The following is a 27,304-nucleotide window of genomic DNA, read 5'->3' as shown; positions in this document are numbered from 1 at the left end:
TGTTGACCAGGATGGTCTCGATCTCTTGACCTCATGATCCACCCGCCTCGGCCTCCCAAAGTGCTGGGATTACAGGCTTGAGCCACCGCGCCCGGCCTTAATTTTTTATTTTTGTAGAAAAGGGGTCTCGCTTTGTTGCCCAGACTGGTCTCAAACTCCTGCACTTAAGTGATCCTCCTGCCTCAGCCTTCCAAAGTTCTGGGATTACAAGCATGAGCTAACACGTCCAACATGAACTTTTTTTTAATATTAATTTAACTGGCATTTTAAGTCACACTTGAATTTCATATTTAGCAACTATTAAAAGCATAGAATCCTGGATATTAGTGTTTTGTTAAACCTGATCTGTCTAACCATAAATATACTTAGACCTAAAATGTGACCTTGGCCTTTTTAATTGAGATTCAGTGTTTGTTACTATATGAAATAGAATATTTGGTTTGAGATACTAATGAAAAGATTAAAAGTAAAGAATAACTTGAATGGATACAAAAAGAAACAAGAATTTAGACTTCTGTAAATTTCAGAGAATACTACTTTGATACGCTAGCATTTCTCTTGGATGTCCAACCATGTCATAGATCAGTGGAAATCAAGTGGTTTTTGCACTCTGTACTGCTTTTTATATGATAATATTTTCCTGGTTGAACAGTTTGTTCTGCTGAGTAAACTCCATGTCAAACAATTACTTTTTATTAGTCAAAGATGTAACTATATAATCACTAAAAAGAACAGTGTGACTTCTTGAAAGGGGATTATGTTTTTAAGTCTTACATAGCTCTGTAGGGGGGCCATATGAGTTTAAGGACAGTTCATGGCATTTGTTCAAGGTTTTGTAATAGGGCATTTCAGCAACCACCAGGGTACCAGATCATCCTTCTTTTTTTTTTTTTGAGACGGAGTTTCACTCTTGTTACCCAGGCTGGAGTGCAATGGCGCTATCTCTGCTCACCGCAACCTCCGCCTCCTGGGTTCAGGCAAGTCTCCTGCCTCAACCTCCTGAGTAGCTGGGATTACAGGCACGCACCACCATGCCCAGCTAATGTTTTGTATTTTTAGTAGAGATGGGGTTTCACCATGTTGACCAGGATGGTCTCGATCTCTTGACCTTGTGATCCACCTGCCTTGGCCTCCCAAAGTGCTGGGATTACAGGCTTGAGCCACCACGCCCAGATCATCCTTCTAAGTAAGATGTAGGCTTTTTTTTTTTTTTTTTTTTTTGAGATAAGGTTTCGTTCTTGTTGCCCAGGTCTCGGCCTGCTACAACCTCCACCTCCCAGGTTTAAGTGATTCTCCTGCCTCAGCCTTCCAAGTAGCTGGGATTACAGTCATGCGCCACCACGCCTGGCTAATTTTGTACTTTTAGTAGAGATGGGGTTTCTCCATGCTGGTCAGGCTGGTCTTGAACTCCTGACCTCAGGTGATCCACCCTCCTCAGCCTCCCAAAGTGCTAGGATTACAGGTGTGAGCCACCTGGCCCGGCAAGATTTGGGCATGTTAGCCTTCATGTACAGACTATAAGTAACCCCCCTCCAAGGAAAAACAGTAGTAAATTGAAATGATGTTTGAAAAAGTGTAGAATTTCTGTTAGGTGAAGGTAGCTTATTCCTTGTGATACAGTTTCAGAGAGGCAACATAACCTAGAAATGAAAAACTTAGACATGGAATCAGATACACCTGGTTTAAATAGCTCTACTGCTCATGAACTGGATGATTTTGGTCAAGATATTTGAATGCTAAGGTTCAGTTTCCTCACCTTTAAAGTAGAAGTGATGGATTAGACATGTTGCATGTGAAGTACTTAGTATAGTGTCTGGTTTTATAGTAAGACCTATAAAAGATATGTTATTAGTCGTATTTTTTAGGCTTCAGGAAATTATCTCTGTGACATGTTTGAGGCAAACAAAGAATTAGAATATTAGAAGTGAAAGGAATCCTAGAGGTCATTTGATTCAAGTCACTGTTTTCTGGATGAGAGAAGAAAGTAAGGAAAGTGACGGAGTTGGAGACCAAGCTAGGACCAGCCTCAGTGTTAAAACTGCTCTTCTAGGAATGGACCAGTAATATTGCTAGACTTTTTGGACCTGAATTGTGGTTTTCCTTGAATGTTTTGAATTTTAGCTTGAGTGTTGTGATTATTTTATTAAAATGAGATTCCAGTCCTCTTGTCATGACTCATGTTTATGAGGAAATATAACATTTCACTTTAATGATTTTTTTTTTTTTTTTTTTTTTTTTTTGAGACGGAGTCTCACTCTGTTGCCCAGGCTGGAGTGCAGTGGAAACGATCTCGGCTCACTGCATCCTCTGCCTCCCAGGTTCAAGTGATTCTTCTGCCTCAGCCTTCCGAGTGGCTGGGATTACAGGATTCCACCACCACACCTGGCTAATTTTTGTATTTTTAGTAGAAATGGGGTTTCACTGTGTTGGTTAGGCTGGTCTTGAACTCCTGACCTTGTGATCTGCCCGCCTTGGCCTCCCACAGTGCTGGGATTATAGGCGTGAGCCATCATACCTGGCTAATGATGTTTTTAAACTATTCTAAGGGGCCTAATCTTTTTCAGTGGAATAAGCTTTAGGTTGTATTATGTTCTAAAAATCACTTGAAACTAGAGTTCACCTTACTGGAAATTACTTGACAGCCGATTTTTGTGTACTGCATCTTTTCTGAGGGAGAGAGTTGGCAGGGAAAGGCACTTGTTATAACAGTCCACACATAGACACATATTATTTAGAAATGAAAGCGCTTTGAATGAATTATTTTCAATTTTTGAATTGAATTATTTTCATTTTTTTTTCCTACAATTGTAATTATGTGACCTGTTTTTCTTTTTTCTTTTTCTTTTTTGAGACAGAGTCTCGCTCTATCGCCCAGGCTGTAGTGCAATGGTGCGGTCGCGGCTCACTGCAATCTCTGCCTCCTGGGTTCAAGCAGTTCTCCTGCCTCAGCCTCCCGAGTAGCTGGGACTACAGGCACATGCCACAACACCTGGCTAATCTGTGTATTTTTAATAGAGACTGGGTCTTGCCATGTTGACCTGGCTGGTCTCAAACTCCTGACCTCATTATCTGCCTTCCTTGGCCTCCCAAAGTGCTGGGATTATAGGCATGAGCCACTGTGCCCGGCCCATATGACCTGTTTTTCTTTTATAGATGGGGGTGAAATATGGGAATTGACTTGGTGTCAGTCAACTGTTTTGGTTAAATCAAGAACATAATCTGTATTTTGCTTCTGTGAGTAGCTCTTTATAACAGTGATTGGTTACTTTGGGAGTAAAAATTATTATTTAGAGACAGGGTCTTGCTCTGTTGCTCAGGCTAGACTGTAGTGACAATGATCATAGCCCACTGTAGCCTCAAACTCCTGGACTCTGGTGATCCTGCCTCAGCCTCCTCGGTAGCTAGGAAGTGCATGCCACCATGCCTGGCTATGATTATTATTAATTTACATTTAACATTAGTTTTTTTTTTTTTTCTTTCAGTAGGCTATTTTACTTTATTTGATTTTGATAAAGTTTGACTCTTTCTAGTTTCCTTCCTTCTGTGACCCCTACCTATTCTGAGTCTCCAGGCCAGCAGTGTACAGGTAGAGCCATCCTTAGGTAGCCTTTAGACTTAATATTAGGTGAGCTCTCCCCACAGATAGCCCTCCTTCATTTGAATTGAATTATATTTTAAGTTTGAAAATATTTTTCAGCTTATCTAGCCTGTTGAATTTAATAAGAATAATATTTAATCTTTTCAGAGGTCGAAACAGTAACAAAGGATTGCCTCAGTCTACGGTGAGTAACTTTAATGTTACTTATTGGGGAAAATTAGTAGCCAAAACATGGTATTTAACCACAGACCAAATGCCAAGGCAAAAAAAATCCCTTCTCTTGAATTTTATTACAGATAACTTGACTGTTGAAGTATAATGTTCTTAGCCTATATGTGTTGCTTTTTATGACTCTATATATAAAATGTAAAATTATTTGTTGTATTAGTTCATTCACACACTGCTAATAAAGATATACCCAAAATTGGGTAATATATAAGGAAAGAGGCTCAGGAAGCTTACAATCATGGTGGAAAGGGAAGCAAACACATCCTTCTCATGGTGGCTGGAAAGAGAAGTGCTGACTAAAGGGGAGAGAAAGCTCCTTATAAAACTGTCAGATCTCCTGAGAACTCACTATCATGAGAGCAGCATGGGGGAAATGGCCCCCATGATTCAGTTATCTCCACCTGGTCCTGCCCTTGACACATGGGGATTATTACAATTCAAGATGAGATTTGGGTGGGGACACAGAACCAAACCATATCATTTGTAAATAGTACTTTTGTCATGTGTAATAGTAACAAGTCATTTGTTCTTTTCTAAAGAACCAAGGTGCCAATCTAAGTGAAAAACCTCCAAAAGATGTATAGAATGCCTAGAGTGGAGTTTGCAGAGTTCTTTTTTTTTTTTTTTTTGAGACGGAGTTTCGCTGTTGTTACCCAGGCTGGAGTGCAATGGCGCGATCTTGGCTCACCGCAACCTCCGCCTCCTGGGTTCAGGCAATTCTCCTGCCTCAGCCTCCTGAGTAGCTGGGATTACAGGCATGTGCTACCATGCCCAGCTAATTTTTTTTGTATTTTTAGTAGAGACGGGGTTTCACCATGTTGACCAGGATGGTCTCGATCTCTTGACCTTGTGATCCACCCGCCTCGGCCTTCCAAAGTTCTGGGATTACAGGCGTGAGCCACGGTGCTCGGCCTTGCAGAGTTCTTCATGCTTTTCATATTGAGTTAATGTGCATTTTTTCTGCTGCTTTCATTTTTCTCCTTTGGTGTTCTGGTCTTAAATTTTGGAACATTATCAATGAAATTGAACCAGACATGAAGGGCAGAAGGTATAAGTTCCACATGATGGAAGAAATAAATGAGAAATTATCACTAATTTTTGAGACTTTTCCTTTATTAGACAGATTGTTTTATGAGAATCGGGAAGACACACACATAGTAGTAATATGGAATAGTGTGGTTAATCAGACTTAAGCACTGTTACTGATGCAGGTATGCTGGGAGAACCTGGTCAGGGTTCTGTGAAGGTCTACCCTGGCTTCCTACCCCATTTATTTATACTTCACCCTTCTTAATGTACATATACTTTTGAGAGATTTAACAAATGCATACAATCAGAGTAACTACCACCACAATCAAGGTAATAGAACAGTTTCATTGCCACCAAAATCCCTCAAATCACTTTTTAGTGAACCTCTTCTCTCTCCAACCATTAATTTGTCTTCTATATCTTTATGGTTTGTGTCTTTTCACCTCTGTGGAAGTTTACTTCTGCTTTTTTGTGTCACATGTAGTCAAAATGTTGTTAGTTGGTATGACTGATAACACTTGAAAACGTGACCTTCTATTCTCTACGGAAGCAAAATATTAAATAAACAAAATATTCCTTTAATTCACATAAGCTATCATAAATCTAGCAAAACATTTTGCAACAAAATAAACGTTAACTTTATATGCAAGTATAAATAGAGGTTGAGCGTCCCAAATTGGAAATGCGCCAATATTTCACATTTTGATATAGGAATGTTCAAGTATTAAGTATAATGCAGATATCCCCAAATCCAGAAAAATCCTCAGTCTGAAATACTGCTGGTCCCAAGCATTTTAGATAAGAAGGATTCAATTTGTACTAATTTCTAATAGTCTTTTTTTTTTTTTTTTTTTTTAATATTCCAGATTTCTTTTGATGGAATCTATGCAAATATGAGGATGGTTCATATACTTACATCAGTTGTTGTAAGTTATTAGATTGTTGGGGATAAACTGCCTTGGGGGTAGAATAAAGTCAGTCCATGAGTTTAAAATATGGATAAATGATTTTCAAAGTAGCATTGCTTAGATCATGTTTAGTCAGGATGATTTAGAGAAATAGATTAGAACTCCCTTTATCCAGTCTAATATAACTAATTGTAAAAGTACAGTTGGCCCTCTGCATCTGTGGGTTTCATATTTATGGATTCAACCTTGGATCAAAATACGTGAGAAAAAGGCCAGGCACAGTGACTCACGCCTGTAATCCTAGCACTTTGGGAGTTTAAGGTGGGCAGATCACTTCAGCTCACGAGTTTGAGACCAGCCTCGGCAACATGGCAGAATTCCGTCTCTACAAAAAGTGAAAAACGAGCTGGGCATGGTGGTGCGTGCCTGTAGTCCCAGCGACTTGGGAGGCTGAGGTGGGAGGATTGTTTGAGCCTCGGAGGTGGAGGTTTCAGCAAGCTAAGATCATGCCACTGTACTCCAGCCTGGGCAATAGAACCAGATCCCGTCTGAGATAAAAAATTTTTTTTTGAGAAAAAAGATGTATGATCACACCTGAACCAAAGATGTACAGATGTTTTTCTTGTCATTCTTCTCAAAACTATACGGTATGACAACTATTTACATAGCATTTACATTGTATTAGGTATTATAAATAATTTAGAGATAAAGTATTTAGGAGAATGTGCTTAGTTATATGCAAATACTATTATATTTTACATAAGTGACTTAAGTGTTGTACAGTTGGTATCTGAAGGAGGTCCTGGAACTCCACCTATAACAACAGACATCTGTATTCTTGTTAACCCTGCTGTGTGTGTAATAATAATAGTAGTTGATTGTCTTTTGTACGTTGTTTTGTCACTTAAAGTAGCTGGAGTCAGAAATGTTTGATTTCAGTGTTAAATTTGTACTGCAAACTCTTGCGTAGAGCCTCCTGAAGAGTTTTGAAAGTTCAGTGTGTTGTTAATGTTTTGAAATTTTTTAATCGTTTTGTTAGTAAATACCTAATATTGAATGAAGCCTGATGAGGTATAAAAAGTAAAATGAAAACAATTATCTTTGGTGACTGGGTAATATACTGTTTTTTTGATAAATTATATGTTTTTAGGGCTCCAAATGTGAAGTACAAGTGAAAAATGGAGGTATATATGAAGGAGTTTTCAAAACATACAGTCCTAAGGTAATTTTTACTTTTTTTTCTTTTTCTTACTTTGTAAAAGAACATTTTCATAGTCAGTGCTTTACCTGGTTTTTAAAGCCGCTTGGAATGATTTTACTCCTCAGTTTCAAATACTGATTATTTTATAGACTGGTTTGTGTAATCAGAAAGACTTCTTGATGTATGTGCTTATTAAACTATGTCAACCATTTTTTAAGCATTGGGACTAATGGAGGATGTGGTGGTTTATTTTTTCCTCTTTTAAAAAATTATTATTAATGTACTTAAGACAGACCATAGCACCAAAAAACATTTAGATGTGAGGATTTTTAAATGATGGAATGGAAAATAGATCATATGTCAGGGAAAAAAGGTATGATTATCAGGTTCTCTTGAGATTATTTTTGTCAAAGGCATATAAGAACTGGTATCTTGATGAGCTAAATAATTTCTAACAAATTTTATTTTGTAAATGTTTTGAATACTTACTTGTGTTTTTCATTTTAGTGTGATTTGGTACTTGATGCTGCACATGAGAAAAGTACAGAATCCAGTTCGGGGCCAAAACGTGAAGAAATAATGGAGAGTATTTTGTTCAAATGTTCAGACTTTGTTGTGGTACAGTTTAAAGATATGGACTCCAGTTATGCAAAAAGAGGTGGGTTTTGATTTTCTAAATATGGTTTACTAGATTTATTCAAGCATAGATTTCCGCAGTGATCCTACAAACTTACTTTTTTTTTTTTTTTTAAAGAAATATCTGGGCCGGGCCTGGTGGCTCATGCCTGTAATCCCAGCACTTTGGGAGGCCGAGGCAGGTGGATCTCACCTGAGATCAGGAGTTCAAGACCAGCCTAGCCAACGTGGTGAAACCCCATCTCTACTAAAAATATAAAAATTAGCTGTATGTGGTGGTATGCTCCTCTAGTCCCAGCTACCAGAAAGGCTGAGACAAAATTACTTGAATGCAGGAGGTAGAGGTTGCAGTGAGCCAAGATCACACCACTGCACTCCAGCCTGGGCAACAGAGCAAGACTCAGTCTTAAAAAAAAAAAAAAAAAAAAGACCTGCTTTCTAGAATAACCCAAGTAAGACAGTTTTTTAGAAAAATGGGAATTTTAATGCATTTTTGTTAGAAAACATTTAAAACTTTAGAGAAAAATAGAGTTTTAGTGATCTCTTAAATAGTTTGTAAAGCATTTTCTACAGTGGTGTGGTCAAGAATGCTACTGATTATATTCAGCTGAAAATCCTTGTCCCATTTGGCCTATAATGCTTTAGTTTATAAATGGGCATGTGGCTAATCTGGAAAGAAATCAAGGCATAGAGCTAAGGAAGAAAGGTAGAGAATGGTTGATAGAAAACAATTGTGTAATGAAAATGAAAAAGGGTAAAGAAGTAGAACGTGTATTTAAAAAACATTCAGAGAATGAGACGATGTTTTGAGAATTTAAAAGCGATTATGTAGGTATATTAAAAATGTAGTCTCACCAGGTGCCGTGGCTCATGCCTGTAATCCCAGCACTTTGGGAGGCCTAGGTGGGCGGATCACGAGGTCAAGAGATTGAGATCATCCTGGCCAACATGGTGAAACCCCGTCTCTACTAAAAATACAAAAAAATTAGCTGGGTGTGGTGGCACGAGCCTGTAGTCTCAGCTACTCGGGAGGCTGAGGTGGGAGAATTGCTTGAACCCGGGAGGTGGAGGTTGCAGTGAGCCAAGATTGCACCACTACACTCTAGCCTGGCGCCTGGTGACGGAGTGAGACTCTGTCTCAAAAAAAAATGTAGTCTCTTTTTAAGTGTCCATTGAGGAACACAGTGGGAATTCCTGTTACTCACTTGCAAGGCATTATTGAGCGTTCAGTAACATGTTGTAAGGCCCACTTCTGGGCAATCTTAACTTGGTTCTAAAATTCTTTTTTTTTTTTTTTTTTTTTTTTTTTTGGGATGGAGTTTCGCTCTTGTTGCCTAGGCTGGAGTGCAGTGGCGTGATCTCACCGCAACCTTCACCTCCTGGGTTTAAGTGATTCTCCTGCCTCAGCCTCCTGAGTAGCGGGGATTACAGGCATGTGCCACCACGGCTGGCTAATTTTGTATTTTTAGTAGAGATGGGGTTTCTCCATGTCGTTCAGGCTGGTCTTGAACTACTGACCTCAGGTGATCCATTGCGCCCAGCCCTAAGATTTTTATTTGTTTATGCCGAATTCTGTAGTGAAATATGTAATTCTGGTGTAAATTGTAATTCAGTGCAATTTGATTTTTACTATTTAAACCTCATCAAAAGCTGTTTTTATTGTTGGGCTGATTATTCTACACTGTTACTTGGAAATAATAATATACCAGAAGTCTTTCTCTTTGCAAGGTTCTCATCTGTTAGTTGACTTGCTTTTTCAGAGGCTAACAGTACTGAGTATTCTTAACTGTCTTGAAATGCTATTGAAAGCACAGTCTTCTGTTTTTGAATGTTCTCAAATGTCCTTGTGTTTGATTCACAACTCTTTGTCTTAAGAGGCCTTCAGCATCCCATCTAAGGAAACAAGTCTTTTTTTAGTTGCTACCTTTGGAGTTGATCTTGTTTATGCTTAGGAGCACTAAATTGTTTATACTTATACTATTGAAATATTCCACTGTTATAAATTCAAAAGTTGACTTTGGAAAGATAAAATTTTAGTTTAGTTTAATACATAGCACTCTGGAAAGAGTATTGGCCACAACAACAACAAAAAATGTTCTCTGCTCTATTGGGTACCAGGTCATTTAACTAACAGCCATTTACTTTATATGTTATCTTTCTGTTTTTATGATGAATTGGTGTTTCTCAAATGTGGAAGAGTGAATATTACTTTGAGATGTTTGTGATAGTCCATTCCTTGCTCCTTTTAAAAATTAATGTCATTACATTTTTATTGCTTTTATTATATCTTCATTTCTCAGATAATTTTAGTTCATTATAAAAGGCAAGAAAATCTCACTGTACTCATAAGGGGATGAGGGCATTTACAAAATTAGTTTTCTTGATTAGGACATCCAATATTGGAGTATTTTCAGGTGTCTTATTTCAAGACTTATAGTGGTTTAGTGAATTATACAATTATATGAAGTGCATAATATCCTGAAAATAGTATTAAGTCATGCATTTAGGACTTCAGGTATCCTAAGCTAAGTTAAGACTATCCAGGCAAAAGTTGCCCTCTCTATAAAAGAAAAAAAGTATTAATTTGGAAATACTGTTAGTACGGAGAAATTCGTTTTTGAGTTATTAATTGGCATGGTTTTCTTTTTTCCTTTTTTTTTTTTTGAGACGGAGTCTTGCTCTATTGCCCAGGCTGGAGTGCAGTGGCATGATCTCGGCTCTCTGCCACCTCTGCCTTCTGTGTTCAAGCAATTCTCCTGCCTCAGCCTCCCGAGTAGCTGGGATTATAAGCTCATGCTATAAGCTCATGCCATCTAATGTTTTTTGTATTCTTAGTAGAATCAATGCTTCTGAATGTTGGGTTCACATTTACATTATGTGAAACCCAGGGAGTTTTAAAAAATGTTCTCAGTTCTAGAGATCCTGGTTTAATTACGATTAGTCTGGGTGAGGCTCTGGGCAGTCAGGGATGTGAGCCATAGGTTTCATATGAGATCCCAGGAGTGGCTCTGTTCTGTGGCCTTGAGAATTTGTGGTTTCTAGGCTACGTGCAGTGGCTCACGCCTGTAATCCCATCACTTTGGGAGTCCAAGGTGGGCAGATCATTTGAGGTCAGGAGTTTGAGACCTGCCTGGCCAACATAATGAAACCTCATCTCTACTTAAAAAAATTAAAAAATTATTTGGGCGTGGTGGCACATGTATGTAATCCCAGCTACTTGGGAGGCTGAGGCAGAAGAAACCCTTGAAACTGGGAGGTGGAGGTTGTGAGATCGTGCCACTGTACTCCAGTCCAGGTGACAAGTGAAACCCTGTCTCAAAAAAAGAATTTGTGCCCTTTTTTCTTGTTTTAGAGTCCCTTTTCTGTCTCAGAGTTGGTGACTGCCTGAAATAGTCTCTGCTGTTATCATTTGATAATACTTTTCCACATCTTGAATGGATAGATGGATTGAGTGTTTTTTATAATAGAAGTTGATCAGTGATTGGAGTATACTAATAAGACTTTGTAGTTTCCTAAAGGAGATGAATTGATTTCATTTCTGAGCTTTTATCTTATAATTCTCTTCTGTGATAGTGCTGCTAAATTCTTAAGGTTGATAATATTAACTAAAATTTGAGTGCACATTCTATGTGCCAGAATCTGTGCTAACAGATTTATGTACATTTGTTCACAAAATCATCACAACTTGTTTCCGAAGTAGGTACAGCTATTAGCCACGTCATAGGTGAAGAAACAGAGGCATATTTAAGAAATTTGCTGGCCGGGCGCAGCGGCTAACACCTGTAATCCCAGCACTTTGGGAGGCCAACGCGGGCAGATCACAAGGTCTGGATTTCAAGACCAGCCTGGCCAACATAGTGAAACCCCATGTCTACTCAAAATACAAAAATTAGCTGGATGTGGTGGTGAGTGCCTGTAGTCCCAGCTTCTTGGGAGGCTGAGGTGGAAGAATCGCTTGAACCCAGGAGGGTGGAGGTTGCAGTGAGCCGATACTGAGCCACTGCACTCTAGCCTGGGCGGCAGAGCGAGACTCTATCTAAAAAAAATGTGAAAAACTTGCTAAAGTGAGGACACAGTCTAGCTTTTCCACTCTTAACTCATGTTAACATTATACTGCAGTGACATAAGTTATGTGGTTTGGTTTGTTGTTTAGCCCAGTTGTCGTAAGTCAAGTTAATGTTTGTTTGGTTGGTTTTTTTTTTGAGATGAATCTCGCTCTGTCGCCCAGGGTGGAGTGCAGTAGTACGATCTCGGCTTGCTGCAACCTCTGCCTCCTGCGTTCAAGCGATTCTTCTACCTCAGCCTTCCAAGTACCTGGGATTACAGGCGCTCACCACCACACCTGGCTAATTTTTGTATTTTTAGTAGAGATGGGGTTTACCATATTGGTGAGGCTGGTCTCAGACTTCTGACCTCATGATCTGCCCACCTCTGCTCCGAAAGTGCTGGGATTTATAGGATGAGCCATAGCGCCTGGCTGCGGGGAAAGCTTTTAATGTAAGGTCAGTGTGACTTTTAAGTTCTTGATCATTGATTTCAGTAAATTTTAAAAGTTATACTCATACATATATGCAAATGAACAAGAGGCTTAGAAATGACTTAGTGACTTCTTACAATTAATAAGTTTCATTTGGACTCTTGAATGTTATACATGTGCCAGTTAGATTTATTGACAAACTGAAAGTAGCTTTACATCTTCTGAGCTGTGGGTTCCCTTGACACATTCATAATTAGAAGATTCCATCATATTATCGTTGGAAAATTAGTTTTTTATCTTTTATTTGAATTCCAGTGCAGACGGATCTGAAATTCTCTTCAATTTGCCAGAACTTCTTAGGGCCTTCAGCCACTTTTGGCTTTGTATCTGTATACCTTTGGAATTGGGCTGTTACCTCTGCTTGTTTTTTACTTGATTTTCCATCTATTTCCAGTGTTCCTTCTCTATTTTTTTCCTTCATTTTCTTTCTGTTCTTCTTGTTGCGCTGTTATTCATGTTTCTCTCTTGACTGCAACTCAACTGTATTTTAGTTCTTTGGCTTTACTTCTGCTTCCTTATTCCATTGTTTCTCATATTTTTTCCTACTGCTTCATTATCTTTGTAGTATTCTCAGCTTAGATAATAGGGGTCAGCAAATCCACTCGTCAGTAAACAAAATTTTATTGTAGCATAGCTATGCCCATGCATTTGCGTGTTGTCTATGACTCTTTTCATGGCTGTAGGCATAGAGTTGAATAATCCTAGCAGACTGTAGAGCTTGCAAAGCCAAAAAATTGGACTATCTGTCTCTTTACAGAAAAGCTTGTCAGCCCTTGGCCTACATTATATTTTCTGCTGCATTTAGGACTGATCAAAAATACATGCTGTACTGGCTTTGGTGAAGTAACGCAGAACATCCTCTGTCCCTTAAACTTAAGAACGAATGCATGCTTTGATTCTAATACTGTGTAATATCCTGAGATTGCTTACTCGTTACATTCTAACTGGATTTAGTCTGAAGAATTTTGCTTACCAGATATCTGTCACATTTAGTGAAAAAATCATGTAAGGAGATGATTGGTTAATAGTACAGATCTCCATCAACTAACCACGCCCTCCCTTATCAACAAATTTATCTTCCTCCTCCTTGCCATCTTTTTTTTGAGATGGTCTTGCTCTGTTGCCCAGGCCCGAGTGCACTGATGCAATCACAGCTCACTGCAGCCTTGACCTTCCAGGCTCAGGTGATCGTCTCACCTCAGCCTCCCACATAGCTTTGACTAAAGGTGCAAATCACTACACCTGGCTAATTTATTTATTTATTTTTTGAGATGGAGTTTTGCTCCTGTTGCCCATGCTGGAGTGTAGTGGCAGGATCTCAGCTCACTGCAACCTTTGCCTCCTGAGCTCAAGCGATTTTCCTGTCTCGGCCTCCCAGGTAGCTGGGATTACAGGCATCTGCCACCATGCCTGGCTAATTTTTATATTTTTAGTAGAGTTGGAGTTTTACCATGTTGGCCAGGCTGGTCTCGAACTCCTGACCTCATGATCCAGCCACCTCAGCCTCCCAAAGTGTTGGGATTACAGGCGTGAGCCACCATGCCCAGCCATAATTTATGTGTGTGTGTGTGTGTGTGTGTGTGTGTGTGTGTTTGTGTATGTATATATATATATACACACACACATATATGTATATATATAATATAATTTATATATACATAACATGTATAAAATATGTTATATATATAATATAAAATATATGATATATGTATAGAAGGGCTTATATATATTATATATATATATAAAATTCTTATCTCTACAAATATATATATATGTATATATTTGTAGAGATAGGGTTTCCCCCTGTTATGCACAGGCTGGTTTCGAACTGCTGGGCCTAAGCTATCTTCCCACCTTGGCCTCCCAAAGTCCTGGGATTACAAGCATGAGTCACCACACCTGGCCTCATTATTTTTCCTCTGGTTTTAGTAGAGAGGATTTTTAAGCTAACTTCTTCAGTCATCCCCTTGACTCTCCCTTCTGCCTCCTTGCTCTCTTTTTCTTTCTCTTTTTTCTTTTCTTTTAGACGGAGTCTCACTCTGTTGCCCAGGCCAGAGGGCAGTACCGCGATCTCGGCTCATTGCAGTCTCCGCCTCCCGAGTTCAAGGGATTTTCCTCCCTGAGCCTCCTGAGTAGCTGGGGCTATAGGTGCCCACCACCATGCCCGGCTAATTTTTGCATTTTTAGTAGAGATGTGGTTTCACTGTGTAGGCCAGGCTGGCCTCAAACTTCTGACCTCAAGTGATCCACCTGCCTTGACCTCCTAGAGTGCTGGGATTTCAGGTGTGAGCCACCTCACCCCGCCATTTTTTTTCCTCCTTGCTCTGTTACACCAACTCTTTGTTTCTGGACTCTTCAGCATCTCCCTTTGTACTTACTCCTTCCCTTTAGCCTGAAAACCTGTTCACTTCCTGCTTACCTAAAAAGGATTCTTTTTAATCCTGAATTCTTCTAGCCATTATCCTGCCAAAGGCTATCATTAACCTCTAACTGCCAGGTCTTTTGGAATCTTTTTCTGTCTTTATTGCTGCACTCGAATGTGGGTTTCACCCTCTTTCAGGATTTGCTATTCTTTTATGTTTTTATTTTTTGAGATGAGTCTTGCTCTGTTGCCCAGGCTGGAGTGCAGTGGCATGATTTTTGGCTCACTACAACCTCCGCCTCTGGGTTCAAGTGATTCTCCTGCCTTAGCCTCCCAAGTAGCAGCCTCCGGTTGAGGCGGGAGAATCATTCGAACCCGGGACTACAGGTAGCTGGGACTCTAGGTGCATGCCACCATGCTCAGGTAATTTTTGTATTTTTAGTAGAGATGGGATTTTACCATGTTGGCCAGGCTGGTCTCGTACTCCTGACATCAGATGATCCGTCCACCTCAGCCTCCCAAAGTGCTGGAATTATAGGTGTGAGCCACTGCTCTCGGCCTCTTCTGTATTTTTTATGTTTATTGATCATGCCTTCCCTGATGCATTCCTGGGCTTCTTTACCTTCACACATCCCTCGGATGTGTGTCCCCAGTGTCTGTTTCTTTGCCTTCTGCTCTTGCCACATGACAGTCACACACTGCTATCATTTCAGCTACCACACACTAGTTTCCTCCTATTATGTGTATATCATTGCCCTTATACCATGTTGTATTAAAATTACAGGCTTGTCTCCCCTGTTACACTTTGAGCTCTTTGTGCTTGGATACTGTCCTTGTTATTTATTCTCATGGTCTAGTAGAGTGCTTTGGCACAGAGTACAGGCTCAATATAAATGTGTTTGAATAAATGAAACTCAATGCCTTAATACACTTTTATAGAAGCATTATTTTATGGAAAGAATGAAAAAGTTATAAGTGGTCTTACAAATACAGTCATCATCCAGCAGATACTTGGAGAGCTCTGGAATGTGTTCTTTGCTGTGCTTGTTGCTATGGACAGTACAGAGAAATCTAAGAATCTATTTTGGGTCCCTTTTGAGAACCGAGTGAAACTGTATACCCTTACCCTAGAAAAATTTACACACATGCAGATTTTACATGTAATGTAATTCTTTTAAAAATTAATTTTTTTTTTTTTTTTTTTAAAGAAACAGGGTCATGCTCTGTCACCCAGGCTGGAGTGCAGTGGTGTGATCATGGCTTACTGTAGCCTCGACCTCCTGGCTCAAGGAACTCTCCCACCTCAGCCACCCAAGTAGCTGGGACTACAGGTGCGCGCCACTATGCCCAGCTAATTTTTTAAATATTTTGTAGACAATGAGTCTCACTATGTGTCCCAGGCTGGTCTTCACTTCCTGAGCTCAAACAGTTCTCTACCTTGGCCTCCGAAAGTGATGGGATTATAGGCGCAAACCACTGTGCCTTCACTATATGTAATTTCATGGTGTTGACAGTTTCTTTAGGGAGTTCATGTACTCTATTCTAAGCATTTTTAGAGTCAGAGATACCAAAGCATGTAAATGAATTCAAGAAAAATGGAATGTTGACCTGCGTGACACTGAATGTAAAATGGAGTCAGAGATGTGAATAATTATATAGATTTTATAAAAAAAAAATTAGCCGGGTGTAATGGCATGCGTCTGTAATCCCAGCTACACGGGAGGCTGAGGCAGGAGAATCATTTGAAGCCAGAAGGCGGAGGTTGCAGTGAACTGAGATCCTGCCACTGCACACCAGCCTGGGAGACAGAGCGAGACTTCATCTCAAAATAAAATAAAAAGAAAAATAAAAGAATTGTTTAGATTTTAGTAGTTGGAAGAAGTGAGAGTGTTAAATCGAATTGTGTAGATTGTAGCAGTTAGAAGAAGTTGGAGTGTTAATGTGTAATTAGAGAATGGTGAAATATAAAATTCTACAGATCGTTTTATTCTGGTGTTGCGCTGTTGTGTTCTTATATGGTTGTCTTTTTGGTCTGATCAGCAACAGTACAAATAACAGACAGGGATCTCTTCTGGAGGGCATGACATTAGAAATGCTATGTCAGTCATGTGATGAAGAGGCAGATCCCAGAGAACGATATGATCCAGGAAGCCTAAGGGTCTGAGAAGTCTAAATGTGTTCCAAGTTTATTCATGGATGGTACTCTACTAGGACTAGGGGAGGTACGTCACAGCCCTGTTTCTAAGTAGGCACATCCTTGTAGCTAGGAGTGCAGTAGGCTCTCGATGTGGCAGGTAGGCAGCACTAAAACTGGGCAAGTTATCAGGATCGATAGCCTCTCCTTTCTGGTGCCCTGTGGTACGTAGACAGATGAAATAATGGATATGCAGGTAGTCTTTTAGCTGAGTTGGTCCAGATCACTGGGCAGGAAAGGAACTTGACTTGGGCCATGGACTTTGGGAGTTCTCATTCTAGTGAGCTAGCTAGAACTCTCAGTGGTACAATATTCTTCTCTTGAAAACTGAACCATTAGAAAGTTTACAGCCTCAGCATTGCTGTGGTTTATTAAGGCACAGATATGTGTTCATGCTGGGGCCAAGCAGTAAATGGAGAGTGGCATTTATTGAGGCCAGTATGGTGGCAGTACAGAGATTATTGAGATTAAAAGAAATAAATAGGTGGAACGGAACTATGTGATGGAAAGCTAAACAGAGGAGTTTGTGGTACACAGTAAAAAAGTATTACATGTGTATTAAGATATGGTCATCTTCCATTTATTAAAGTTACATGTTTTATATATTTTTAGAATATATAGAAATTATCTGCCCTATCACATTTGCCAGTCAGAACAGTAACTTTATTAAATATAAAACAAAAAGAATAAGCAAAAACTTTTAGCATAAAACAGAATTTTATTTGGACAAACAATACAAAAATATTGTGTGGTACTATGAGTAAGGTTGATTTGAGATACATGGGAACAGAATCTAAAGTGTAGAAATAGGCCAGGTGTAGTGGCTCATGCCTGTAATGTCAGCACTTTTGGAGGCTGAGGCGGGAGGATCACTTGAGCTCAGGAGCTCAAGACCTGCCTGGGCAACTTGGCGAAACCCCATCTCTACAAAAAATACAAAACTTAGCCGGGTGTGGTGGTGTGCGCCTGTGGACCCAGCTGCTTGGTAGGCTAAGGTGAGAGGATCATTTACAGCCAGGAAGTCAAGGCTGCAGTGAGCTGTGGCTATGCCACGGCATTCCAGCCTAGGTGACAAGCGAGACCTTATCTCAAAAACCAACTGGCCAGGTTCGGCAAATCACCTGAGGTCAGGAGTTCGAGACCAGCCTGGCTGACATGTCTCTACTAAAAATACAAAAATTAGCTGGACATGGTGGTATGCACCTGTAATTCCAGCTACTTGGGAGGCTGAGACAGGAGAATCGCTTAAACCCAGGAGATGCAGGTTGCAATGAGCCAAGAAGGCACCACTGCACTCCAGCCTGGGTGATAGAGCGAGACTCTGTCTCAAAAAGCAAATAAGCATAGGATATGGGGTTAAATTGAAGATTTATGAAGACGCTACTGAAGGAGACATAAAAGTAGATTTGGCTAAATGGAGAAACATGCCATACTTTGAATGGAATTATTTAATGCTACAACATTGTCAGTTTTCCTCAAATCTCTGAAGATAATATATCCGTAATTGGCCAGGCGTGGTGACTCGCACCTGTAATCCCAGCACTTTGGAGGCTGAAGTGGGCCGATCACATGAGGACAGGAGTTCGAGACCATCCTGGCCAACATGGTGAAACCATGTCTCTACTAAATACAAAAATTAGCCAGGCATGGTGGCGGGTGCCTGTAATACTAGCCACTCAGGAGGCTGACGCAGGAGAATTGCTTGAACCCAGTAGGCAGAGGTTGCAGTGAGATATTATGCCATTGCACTCCAGTCTGGGCAACAGAGTGAGATTCCATCTCAAAAAAAAAAAAAAAAAAAAAAAGGCCAGGTGTGGTGGCTCACACCTGTAATCCCAGTACTTTGGAAGGCCAAGGTGGATGGATCACCTGAGATCAGGAGTTTGAGACCAGCTTGGTCAACATGGTAAAACCTTGTCTCTACTAAAAATAAAAAAATTGGATGGGCACGGTGGCTCACACCTGTAATCCCAGCACTTTGGGAGGCCTAGGCAGGTGGATCATGAGGTCAGGAGATCGAGATCATCTTGGCTAACATGGTGAAACCTCGTCTCTACTAAAAATACAAAAAATTAGCTGGGCATGGTGGCATGCGCCTGTAGGCCCAGCTACTTGGGAGGCTGAGGCTGGAGAATGTCTTCAAACCAGGAGGCAGAGGTTGCAGTGAGCCGAGATCGCGCCACTGCACTCCAGCCTGGGCGACACAGTGAGACTCCATCTCAAAAAAAAAAAAAAAAAAAAAAAAAATTGACCAGACATGGTGGCTCACGCCTGTAATCCCAACACTTTGGGAGGCCGAGGCGGGTGGATCATGAGGTCAAGAGATTGAGACCATCCTGGCCAACATTGTGAAACCCCCGTATCTACTAAAAATACAAAAATTAGCCGGCATTTGCCACGCGCCTGTAGTCCCAGCTACTTGGAGGCTGAGGTGGAAGAATCACTTGAACCCAGGAGGCGGAGGTTGCAGTGAGCTGAGACTGCGCCACTGTGCTCCAGCCTGGCAACAGAGCAAGACTCCGTCTCAAAAAAAAAAAAAAAGAAAGAAAGAAAAATTAAGCTGGGCGTGGTGACAGGTACCTGTAATCTTAGCTACTTGGGAGGCTGAGGCAGGAGAATCACTTGAACCTGGGAGGCAGAGGTTGCAGTGTGCTGAGATTGCACCACTGCACTCCATCCTGGGTGACAGAGTGAGACTCCACCTCAAAAAAAATTTAAAAAACAAAACATTAAGAAAAGTAACCTCTGCTTTTGTAGAAATTGACAAAATGATTCTAAAGTTTATTAGATTATGTGTATTAACAGAAGACTTTTGAAAATATTTTCCACAAGAGTCATAAAGGAGGACTTACCCTACCAAATATTAAAATATATTAGAATTAAAACATAACTGTCATAGTGACTATGCATGGAGAATCCAAAGCAGACTGAATTTATTTGGGTATTTTGTTAATTATACGATAAACATAGCACTTTGATTCTGGAGAAAAGGTAAATGATGCTGGGACACTTGGGAGAAATTAGATTCCTACTTTCTAATAGGAAATGTTAACACTGATAACCAAAATAAAATTAAATGGATTAATGGGAGAACTGATAAAACCCAAACTACACTGGAGCAAATCTGTGAATTTGCTTAATTTTGAGTGGAGAAGGACTTTATATGCATGACTACCAGAGCAAAAAAATTGTAAATTAAAAGATTACTATATTGGATTATAAAAAAATTAAAGAATTAGGCTGGCTGCAGTGGCTAACGCCTGTAAAATCAGCACTTTGGGAGGCCGAGGCAGGCAAATCACAAGGTCAAGAGATTGAGACCATCCTGGCCAACATGGTGAAACCCTGTTTTTACTAAAAATACAAAAATTATCTGGGTATGGTGGCGCAGGCCTGTAGTCCCAGGTACTCAGGAGGCTGAGGCAGGAGAATCACTTGAACTCCGTAGGCGGAGGTTACAGTGAGCCGAGATTGCACCACTGCACTCCAGCCTGGTGACAGAGTGAAACTCTGCCTCAATAAATACATAATAAATAAGCAAAAATATTAGTTGTGCATGGTGGTGCACGCCTGTAATCCCAGCTACTCAGGAGGCTAAGGTAGGAGAATTGCTTGAACCTGAGAAGTGAAGGTTGCACTGAGCCAAAGATCATGCCACTGCACTCCAGCTTGGGTGACAGAGGAAGACTCTATCTCAAAAAAAAAAAAAAAAAAAAAAAAAGGCAAAAAAGACTTAGATGTGTCCAAAAGTACCATACATTTAAAAAGACATGCCACAAACTGGGAAAATTAGAAAAAATGTTTTTAAAATGGCCAGTGAACATAAGAAAAAGTGACCCTTCTCACTTGTAATGATTTAAGAAGTGCAGTTTATTTTATTTTTAAGAAATTCAGTTTCAAAGCAGTGGAATATGATTTTTTGTCTGTCAACTTATGCTGAATGGTAAATGTGAGAAAGAGTAATACTTTTACTTAGTGATAATGAGGCAATTGTAGAACACTTAAGACTCTGCTAGTGGGATGGTTTAAGTAAAACAGGTAGCATTCTTGAACTCTTTATTAGGTAAGTAATTCATATGTTTCCAGGACATTTTCAGTAAGACTATTTACTGGCAGGGTTGTATAATGCTATTATACTTACTATCTGGTTTTAGTATTATTTTTTCTCTTGCCTTGCACAGTCTCAATGGAGTTTTATGCGTAGCAGATATATTAAAACTAGTAAAGCAAGAGAAGGAGTGTGGATAAATTATCTCAGTTTAATTTCTACTTTGTTCTATTTCATACTCCTGGGAAAGAATATTAAGTGGGCATGTGTACTTGAACAGTTGTTCTGTTTTGTACTAGAAAAGAAAAATTTGGATCTTTAAAATGTTTTACATATTTGCCAGGGAAATAGAAAAGGTATTTGTGCAGCTGTAAGAATTGGAATTCATTTCATTTTACTGACTTTTCCTTAACCTAATTCTGAACACTTTTGCACACTTGGGTTTGAGAGTAAGTTGCTATAAAAAGACTACTATTCTTGGCTAATAGTATTGGCATTTCAGTTCCTAAATTCTGTTTTTTGATTCTTGAACATTTCTGAATTTACTTTTTTTGTCTTAGCTTTTCTACAGAATCACTTTCTTTCCTTTTTCCTTTCTTTCTCTTTAATTTTTGAGCTGAAAATAGTACCTTGTATAAAGAAGTGTTCAAACAATGATTGGACTAATTTTTCTTCATTTCTCTCTCTCTCTTTTTAATTTTTTTTTTCTTTAAATAGGGACGAGGTCCCACTATATTGCCCAGGCTGGTTTCGAACTCCTGAGCCCAAGTGATCCTCTTGCCTCAGCCTCCCAAAGTGCTGGATTACAGGTTTGAGCTATCATGCCTGGCCTGGGCTAATTTCATATTTTGAGATGCACAAATTTCTTTCAGGTAGCCCTTCCCCCCCTTCTCAATTAAAATAGGTCCTGATTCAGAAGCCTGATAAAGAAAATGAAAACAGAATGTTCACCCATAAATAGAATCTTTATATTGGAATCTTTTAAAAAATTTCTTTTGATCTTTTTAGGAGATAGTGCGAGAATCAACAATCTAGTATGACGTACGTGGAATCTATCACCTTGCTTTTTAAATACAGCAAACCTTATGAAGTGGATTTCCATATTTTTTCTTGTTAATTTTGCACCACTCAGGCTTTGCTGTAGAATTTGATGTGTATTTGATTCTGTAAAGCATGGACTATTGATCTTCACTCAGCTTTCAAAGGAACTTGATTAGTGAGTTTGAACTTTTTATCATTATTTTTTAGTTGATGATGAAGTACAATATAGCACCATTTTAAGTGATACCATTTCTAAACAATTTCAGCTCAAATTTTAAGTTGGCTAATTTAGAGTTTAAGAAAATTGCTTTAAAAACATTAAATTACCAGCTGGGTGCAGTGGCTCAATGCCTGTAATCTCAGCACTTTGGGAGGCCAAGGCAGATGGTTCGCTTGAGCCCAGTAGTTCGAGACCAGCCTGGGAAATATGGTGAAACGCCATTTCTAAAAAGATACAAAAAGTAGCCAGACATGGTGTGCGCCTGTATTCCCAGCTACTTGGGCAGCTGAGGTGAGAGGATCACCTGAGCCCAGGGAGATTGAGGCTGCAGTGAGCCAAGATCATGCCACTGCACTCCAGCCTAGGTGACAGAATGAGACCCTGTCTCAATTAAAAAAAAAAAAAAAAGCTAAATTACTAATTGCAGTGCCTTTTATTTAGTGGGCTTAGTCAAACTAAGATGATGTGTTTTATAAATGTTTTCCCTTGAATTTTAACTGAAGAACCCTATTTGTACCTCTCACAAACAGAATTTATTAGTAAGGAAAATAAGAAATACTGCTTTTTATTACTTAAGTAGTATATATTTTTCTCTTAGGAATTTTTTTCTAATCTCACTTTATCGTAGTGCCAGAAAATTTAATCATTGATTTGAGATAGGGAGAAAATTAGTTTTTTTTTTCTTCTTTGAGATGGTCTCATTTTGTTGCCCAGGATGGACTGCAGTGGTGCCATCGTAGCTCACCATAACCTCAAACTCCTGGGTTCAGGCGATCTCACTTCAGCCTCCTGAGTAGCTGGGACTATAGCCATGCATCACCACTCCTGGCTAATTTTTGTTATTATTTTTTGTAATGATGAGGTCTCATGCTGACCAGGCCAGTCTCAGACTCTGGACCTCAAATGATCTTCCTGCCCCAGTCTCCCAAAGTGCTGGGATTACAGGTGTGAACCACTGCTCCCAACCTGTTTTATTAATATATTCTCCGCATCTCGCAACCATCACTACAATCAAGTTACGTTTTCATCACTCTGAAAAGAAACTGTGAACTTCTTAGCAGTTCCTCTCCATTTGCTTCAATTTTCCCCAGCTATTGATCGCATTTTCATAGGCTTGCCCATTCTGGACATTGCATATTAATGGAATCACATAATATATAGCCTCTTTTTTCTTTCTTTTTTTTTTTTTTGAGACTGAGTCTCACTCTCTCGCCCAGGCTGTAGTACAGTGGCATAATCACAGCTCACCACAACCTCTGCATCCCAGGTTTAAGCAGTTCTCTTGCCTCAGCTTCTTGAGTAGCTGGGACTGCAGATGCCTTCCACCACACCTGGCTAATTTTGTATTTTTACTAAAGACAGGGTCGTATTATGTTGGCTAGGCAGGTTTCGAACTCCTGACCTCAAGTGACTGCTTGTCTCCGCCTCCCAAAGTGCTGGGATTGCAGGCGTGAGCCACCATATGTGGCCATATACATTGTGATAGGCTTGTTTCACTTAGTGTGTTTTCTCCATGTAGCATGTATTAGTACTTCTTTCTTTTTCATTGCCCAATAATATTCCATTGTATAAGTAGGTACACAGGTACACTACATTTTGTTTATTCATCAGTTGGTGGACATTTTCATTGTTTCCACCGTTTGACTTAGGAATAATGCTGCTATGAACATTGACTTTAAAAGGTTTTGTGTGGGCTGAGTGTAGTGGCTCACATCTGTAATCTCAGCACTTTGGGAGTCCAGGATGGGTGAATCACTTGAGGCCAGGAGTTCTAGACCAGCCTGCTCAACATGGTGAAACCCTATCTCTACTAAAAATACAAAAATTAACTGGGTGTGGTGGTGCATACCTGTAATCCAAGCAATTGGGGAGGCTGAGGCAGAGAATTGCTTGAACCTGGGAGGCAGAGGCTGCAGTGAGCCGAGATCTCGCCACTGCACTCCGGCCTGGGTGACAGAGCGAGACTCCATCTCAAAAAAAAAAAAAAAAAATTTTTTTTTGTGTGGACATAGGTTATCAATTCTCATGGGGGGTGTGTATGCACACTTACACATACATACACACCTGCAAGGGAATTGCTGGCTCATATGCCAACTATATGTTGAACCTTCTAAGGAACTGTTGGGCTGTTTTTATTATTTTTTGAAAATAGAGGTGGGGAGAGAGAGCCAAGATGGCCAACTAGCAGCAGCTCAGGGTTGCAGCTCCCAGTGAAGGTGCAGGGAGTGAGTGGATGCCAGACTTCCAGACGAATTTTTGTTGCCTACGGTTTCCAGTGGAGGAGCCCCGCGGGTCGCCAGTGCGATTCTTTTGGCCAGCGAGGCTGTTTTGCCGGTGTCCTGGCCCGGCGGTTCTCAGTATGGAGGATGCGGGACTGGGTGCCCTTTGGGTTGGTGTTTGGAGCTCTGGGAAGGCACAGTCGTCCATTCAGCTGAGTGAAAGAGGGACTGAAGCTGGGAACCAGACCGGGAGATTCTCCGGCAGAAAAGTGCCATGAATCTCAGTGCTGCTGTTTCAGCCTGCGCATGAGAAATTGCATAGATCCCGGTGCCTTTTCAGCGGGCGACTGGGGCACCTGGGAGAGAATTGACCGTTCAATTAGGAAAAGAAAAAAAGGGGGCTCCAAGGTGGGAAGCCAGGTGATTGGGCTTGGCTGGTCCCACCCCTACAAAAAAACAGCAATTGGAAACACCAATGTTTGAGAGTTTCACAGCAAGCACAGCTGAACCCGGGAAGGTCCAGCTCTTCCCAGACCTTCAGTGGGGGAGGGGCGTCCACTGAAGGAAAACAAAGAAATAGAAATAACATCACCACCAACAAGCTGGAGGTCCACTCAGAGACCCAATCTGAAAGTCAGCAAATACAAAGACGACAGGTGGATAAATCCACAAAGATGGGAAGAAACCAGTGCAAAAAGGCTGAAAACATCTGAAATCAGAATGCCTCTCCTCCTTCAGGGGATCGCAGCTCCTCATCAGCAAGGGAACAAGGCCTGATGGAGAATGAGTGTGATGAATTGTCAGAATCAGGCTTCAGAAGGTGGGTAATAAGAAACTTCTGTGAGCTAAAAGAACATGTTCCAATCCAACGTAAAGAAACTAAGAACCTTGAAAAAAGGTTTGACGAAATGTTAATGAGAATAGACAATTTAGCGAGGAATATAAGTGAATTAATGGAGCTGAAAAAAACAATACGAGAACTTCACAAAGTATGCACAAGTTTTAGCAGTTGAATTGATCAAGCAGAAGAAAGGATATCAGAGGTTGAAGACCAACTCAATGAAATAAAACGAGAAGACAAGATCAGAGAAAAATGGGTAAAAAGGAATGAGCAAAGTCTCTAAGAAATATGGGACTATGTGAAAAGACCTAATCTACGTTTGATAGGTGTACCTGAATGTGACGAAGAGAATCAATCCAAGCTGGAAAATATTCTTCAGGATATTATTCAGGAAAATTTTCCCAATCTAGCAAGGCAGGACGATATTCAACTCCAGGTAATACAGAGAATACCACAGAGATATTCCTCAAGAAGAGCAACCCCAAGGCACATAATCATTACATTCACCAGGGCTGAAATGAAGGAGAAAATGCTAAGGGCAGCCAGAGAGAAAGGTCAGGTTACCCACAAAGGGAAGCCTATCAGACTCACAGCAGATCTCTCAGCAGAAACCCTACAAGCCAGAAGAGAGTGGTGACCAATATTCAACATCTTTAAAGAAAAGAAATTTCAACCCAGAATTTCATATCCAGCCAAACTAAGCTTCGTAACTGAAGGAAAAATAAAATCTTTTGTGAAAAGCAAGTACTCAGAGATTTCATCACCACCAGGCCTGCTTTACGAGAGCTTCTGAAAGACATACTACACATAGAAAGGAACAACCAGTATCAGCCATTCCAAAAGTATACCAAAAGGTAAAGAGCATCAACATAATGAAGAATCTACATCAACTAATGGACAAAACAGCCAGCTAGCATCAAATGGCAATATTAAACTCACATATATTATTAATCCTAAATTTAAATCGACTAAATGCCCCAATGAAAAGACACAGACAGGCAAATTGGATAAAAAGCCAAAACACATCGGTGTGCTGCATCCAGACCCATCTCACATTCAAGGATACATAAAGACTCAAAGGGATGGAAGAAGATTTACCAACCAAAAGGAGAGTAATAAATAAATAAATAAATAAATTGCAGGAGTTGCAGTTCTCGCCTCTGATAAAATAGACTTTGAAGCAACAAAGATCAAAAGAGGCAAAGACATTACATAATGGTAAAAGGATCAATGCAACAAGAAGAGCTAACAATCCTAAATAAATACACACCTAATACAGGAGTACCCAGATATATAAGGCAAGTTCTTAATGACTTATAAAGAGACTTAGACTCCCACACAATAATAGTAGGAGACTTTAACATTGCATTGTTAATATTAGACAGATCAACGAGACAGAAAATTAACAAGGACATCCAGGACTTGAACTCAGATCTAGAACAAGTAAACTTAATAAACATTTATAGAACTCTTCACCCCAAATCCACAAAACATACATTCTTATCAGTACCACATCACACCTACTCTAAAAGTGACTACATAATTGGAAGTAAATCACTCCTCAGTAATTACATAGCATTTCACAGGTTTAAATGAAATATTGGTTGGCTGCTTGTTTGTTATTTTCCTCCCTTATTCCTTCTTGTCTCCATTGTTAAGCACAATTATTGACATAAAAGAGGTTTTCAATACCCATTTTTAGACTACATTCTAGCCTGGGCAATAAAGCAAGACTCCCGTTCTCTCTACCTCTTTCTCTTCCTCCTTCTTTCTCTCTTTCATTCTTTTTTTTCTCTCATAAAAAAAATAAAAAAAAAAAAAAAAAAAAAAAAAAAAAAAAAGAAAAGAAAAGAAAATAGAGGTGGGGGTCTCACTGTGTTGCACAGGGCCGTCTCAGGGGCATGGTGATTGTATCATTTTACAGTCCTACCTAGCTGTTTCCAATGTAGCTGTATCATTTTATAATCCTACTAGCAGTGTGTGAGGTTTTTTACATCCTTACCAGCATTTGTTGTTGTCTGTCTCTTTGATCATAGCCGTCCCAGTGGGAGAGTATGAAGTAGTATCTCATTGTAGATTTTTTTTTTTTCTGTTTTGAGATGAAGTCTCGCTCCGTCACCCAGGCTGGAGTGCAGTGGTGTGATCTCAGCTCACTGCAACCTCTGCCTCCCTGGTTCAAGTGATTCTCCTGCCTCATCCTCCCTAGTAGCTGGGATTACAGGGGTGTGCCACCACGCCCAGC

General features: G+C 40.0%; 1 protein-coding gene across 22 annotated transcripts in view; it reads left to right on the top strand.

The window, feature by feature from the left end:
• ATXN2 (ataxin 2) overlaps window positions 1–27,304 on the top strand; it is a 153,818-nt gene that overhangs the window by 43,825 nt on the left and 82,689 nt on the right. For all 22 annotated transcript variants that reach the window (XM_032239683.1, XM_032239691.1, XM_032239627.1 and 19 more), the window contains exons 2-5: window positions 3,746–3,782; window positions 5,722–5,781; window positions 6,914–6,985; window positions 7,472–7,622. In XM_032239683.1, coding sequence (XP_032095574.1) covers window positions 3,746–3,782; window positions 5,722–5,781; window positions 6,914–6,985; window positions 7,472–7,622 — 320 coding nt within the window. The remainder of the gene's footprint in view (window positions 1–3,745; window positions 3,783–5,721; window positions 5,782–6,913; window positions 6,986–7,471; window positions 7,623–27,304) is intronic.

Source organism: Sapajus apella, unplaced genomic scaffold, assembly GCF_009761245.1.
Source record: "Sapajus apella isolate SASKATOON/1434 unplaced genomic scaffold, GSC_monkey_1.0 scaffold2, whole genome shotgun sequence".
NCBI classification, from domain to species: domain Eukaryota; kingdom Metazoa; phylum Chordata; class Mammalia; order Primates; family Cebidae; genus Sapajus; species Sapajus apella.
The sequence above is the reverse complement of the archived record's forward strand: the minus strand, read 5'-3'. Positions and strand labels throughout refer to the sequence as shown.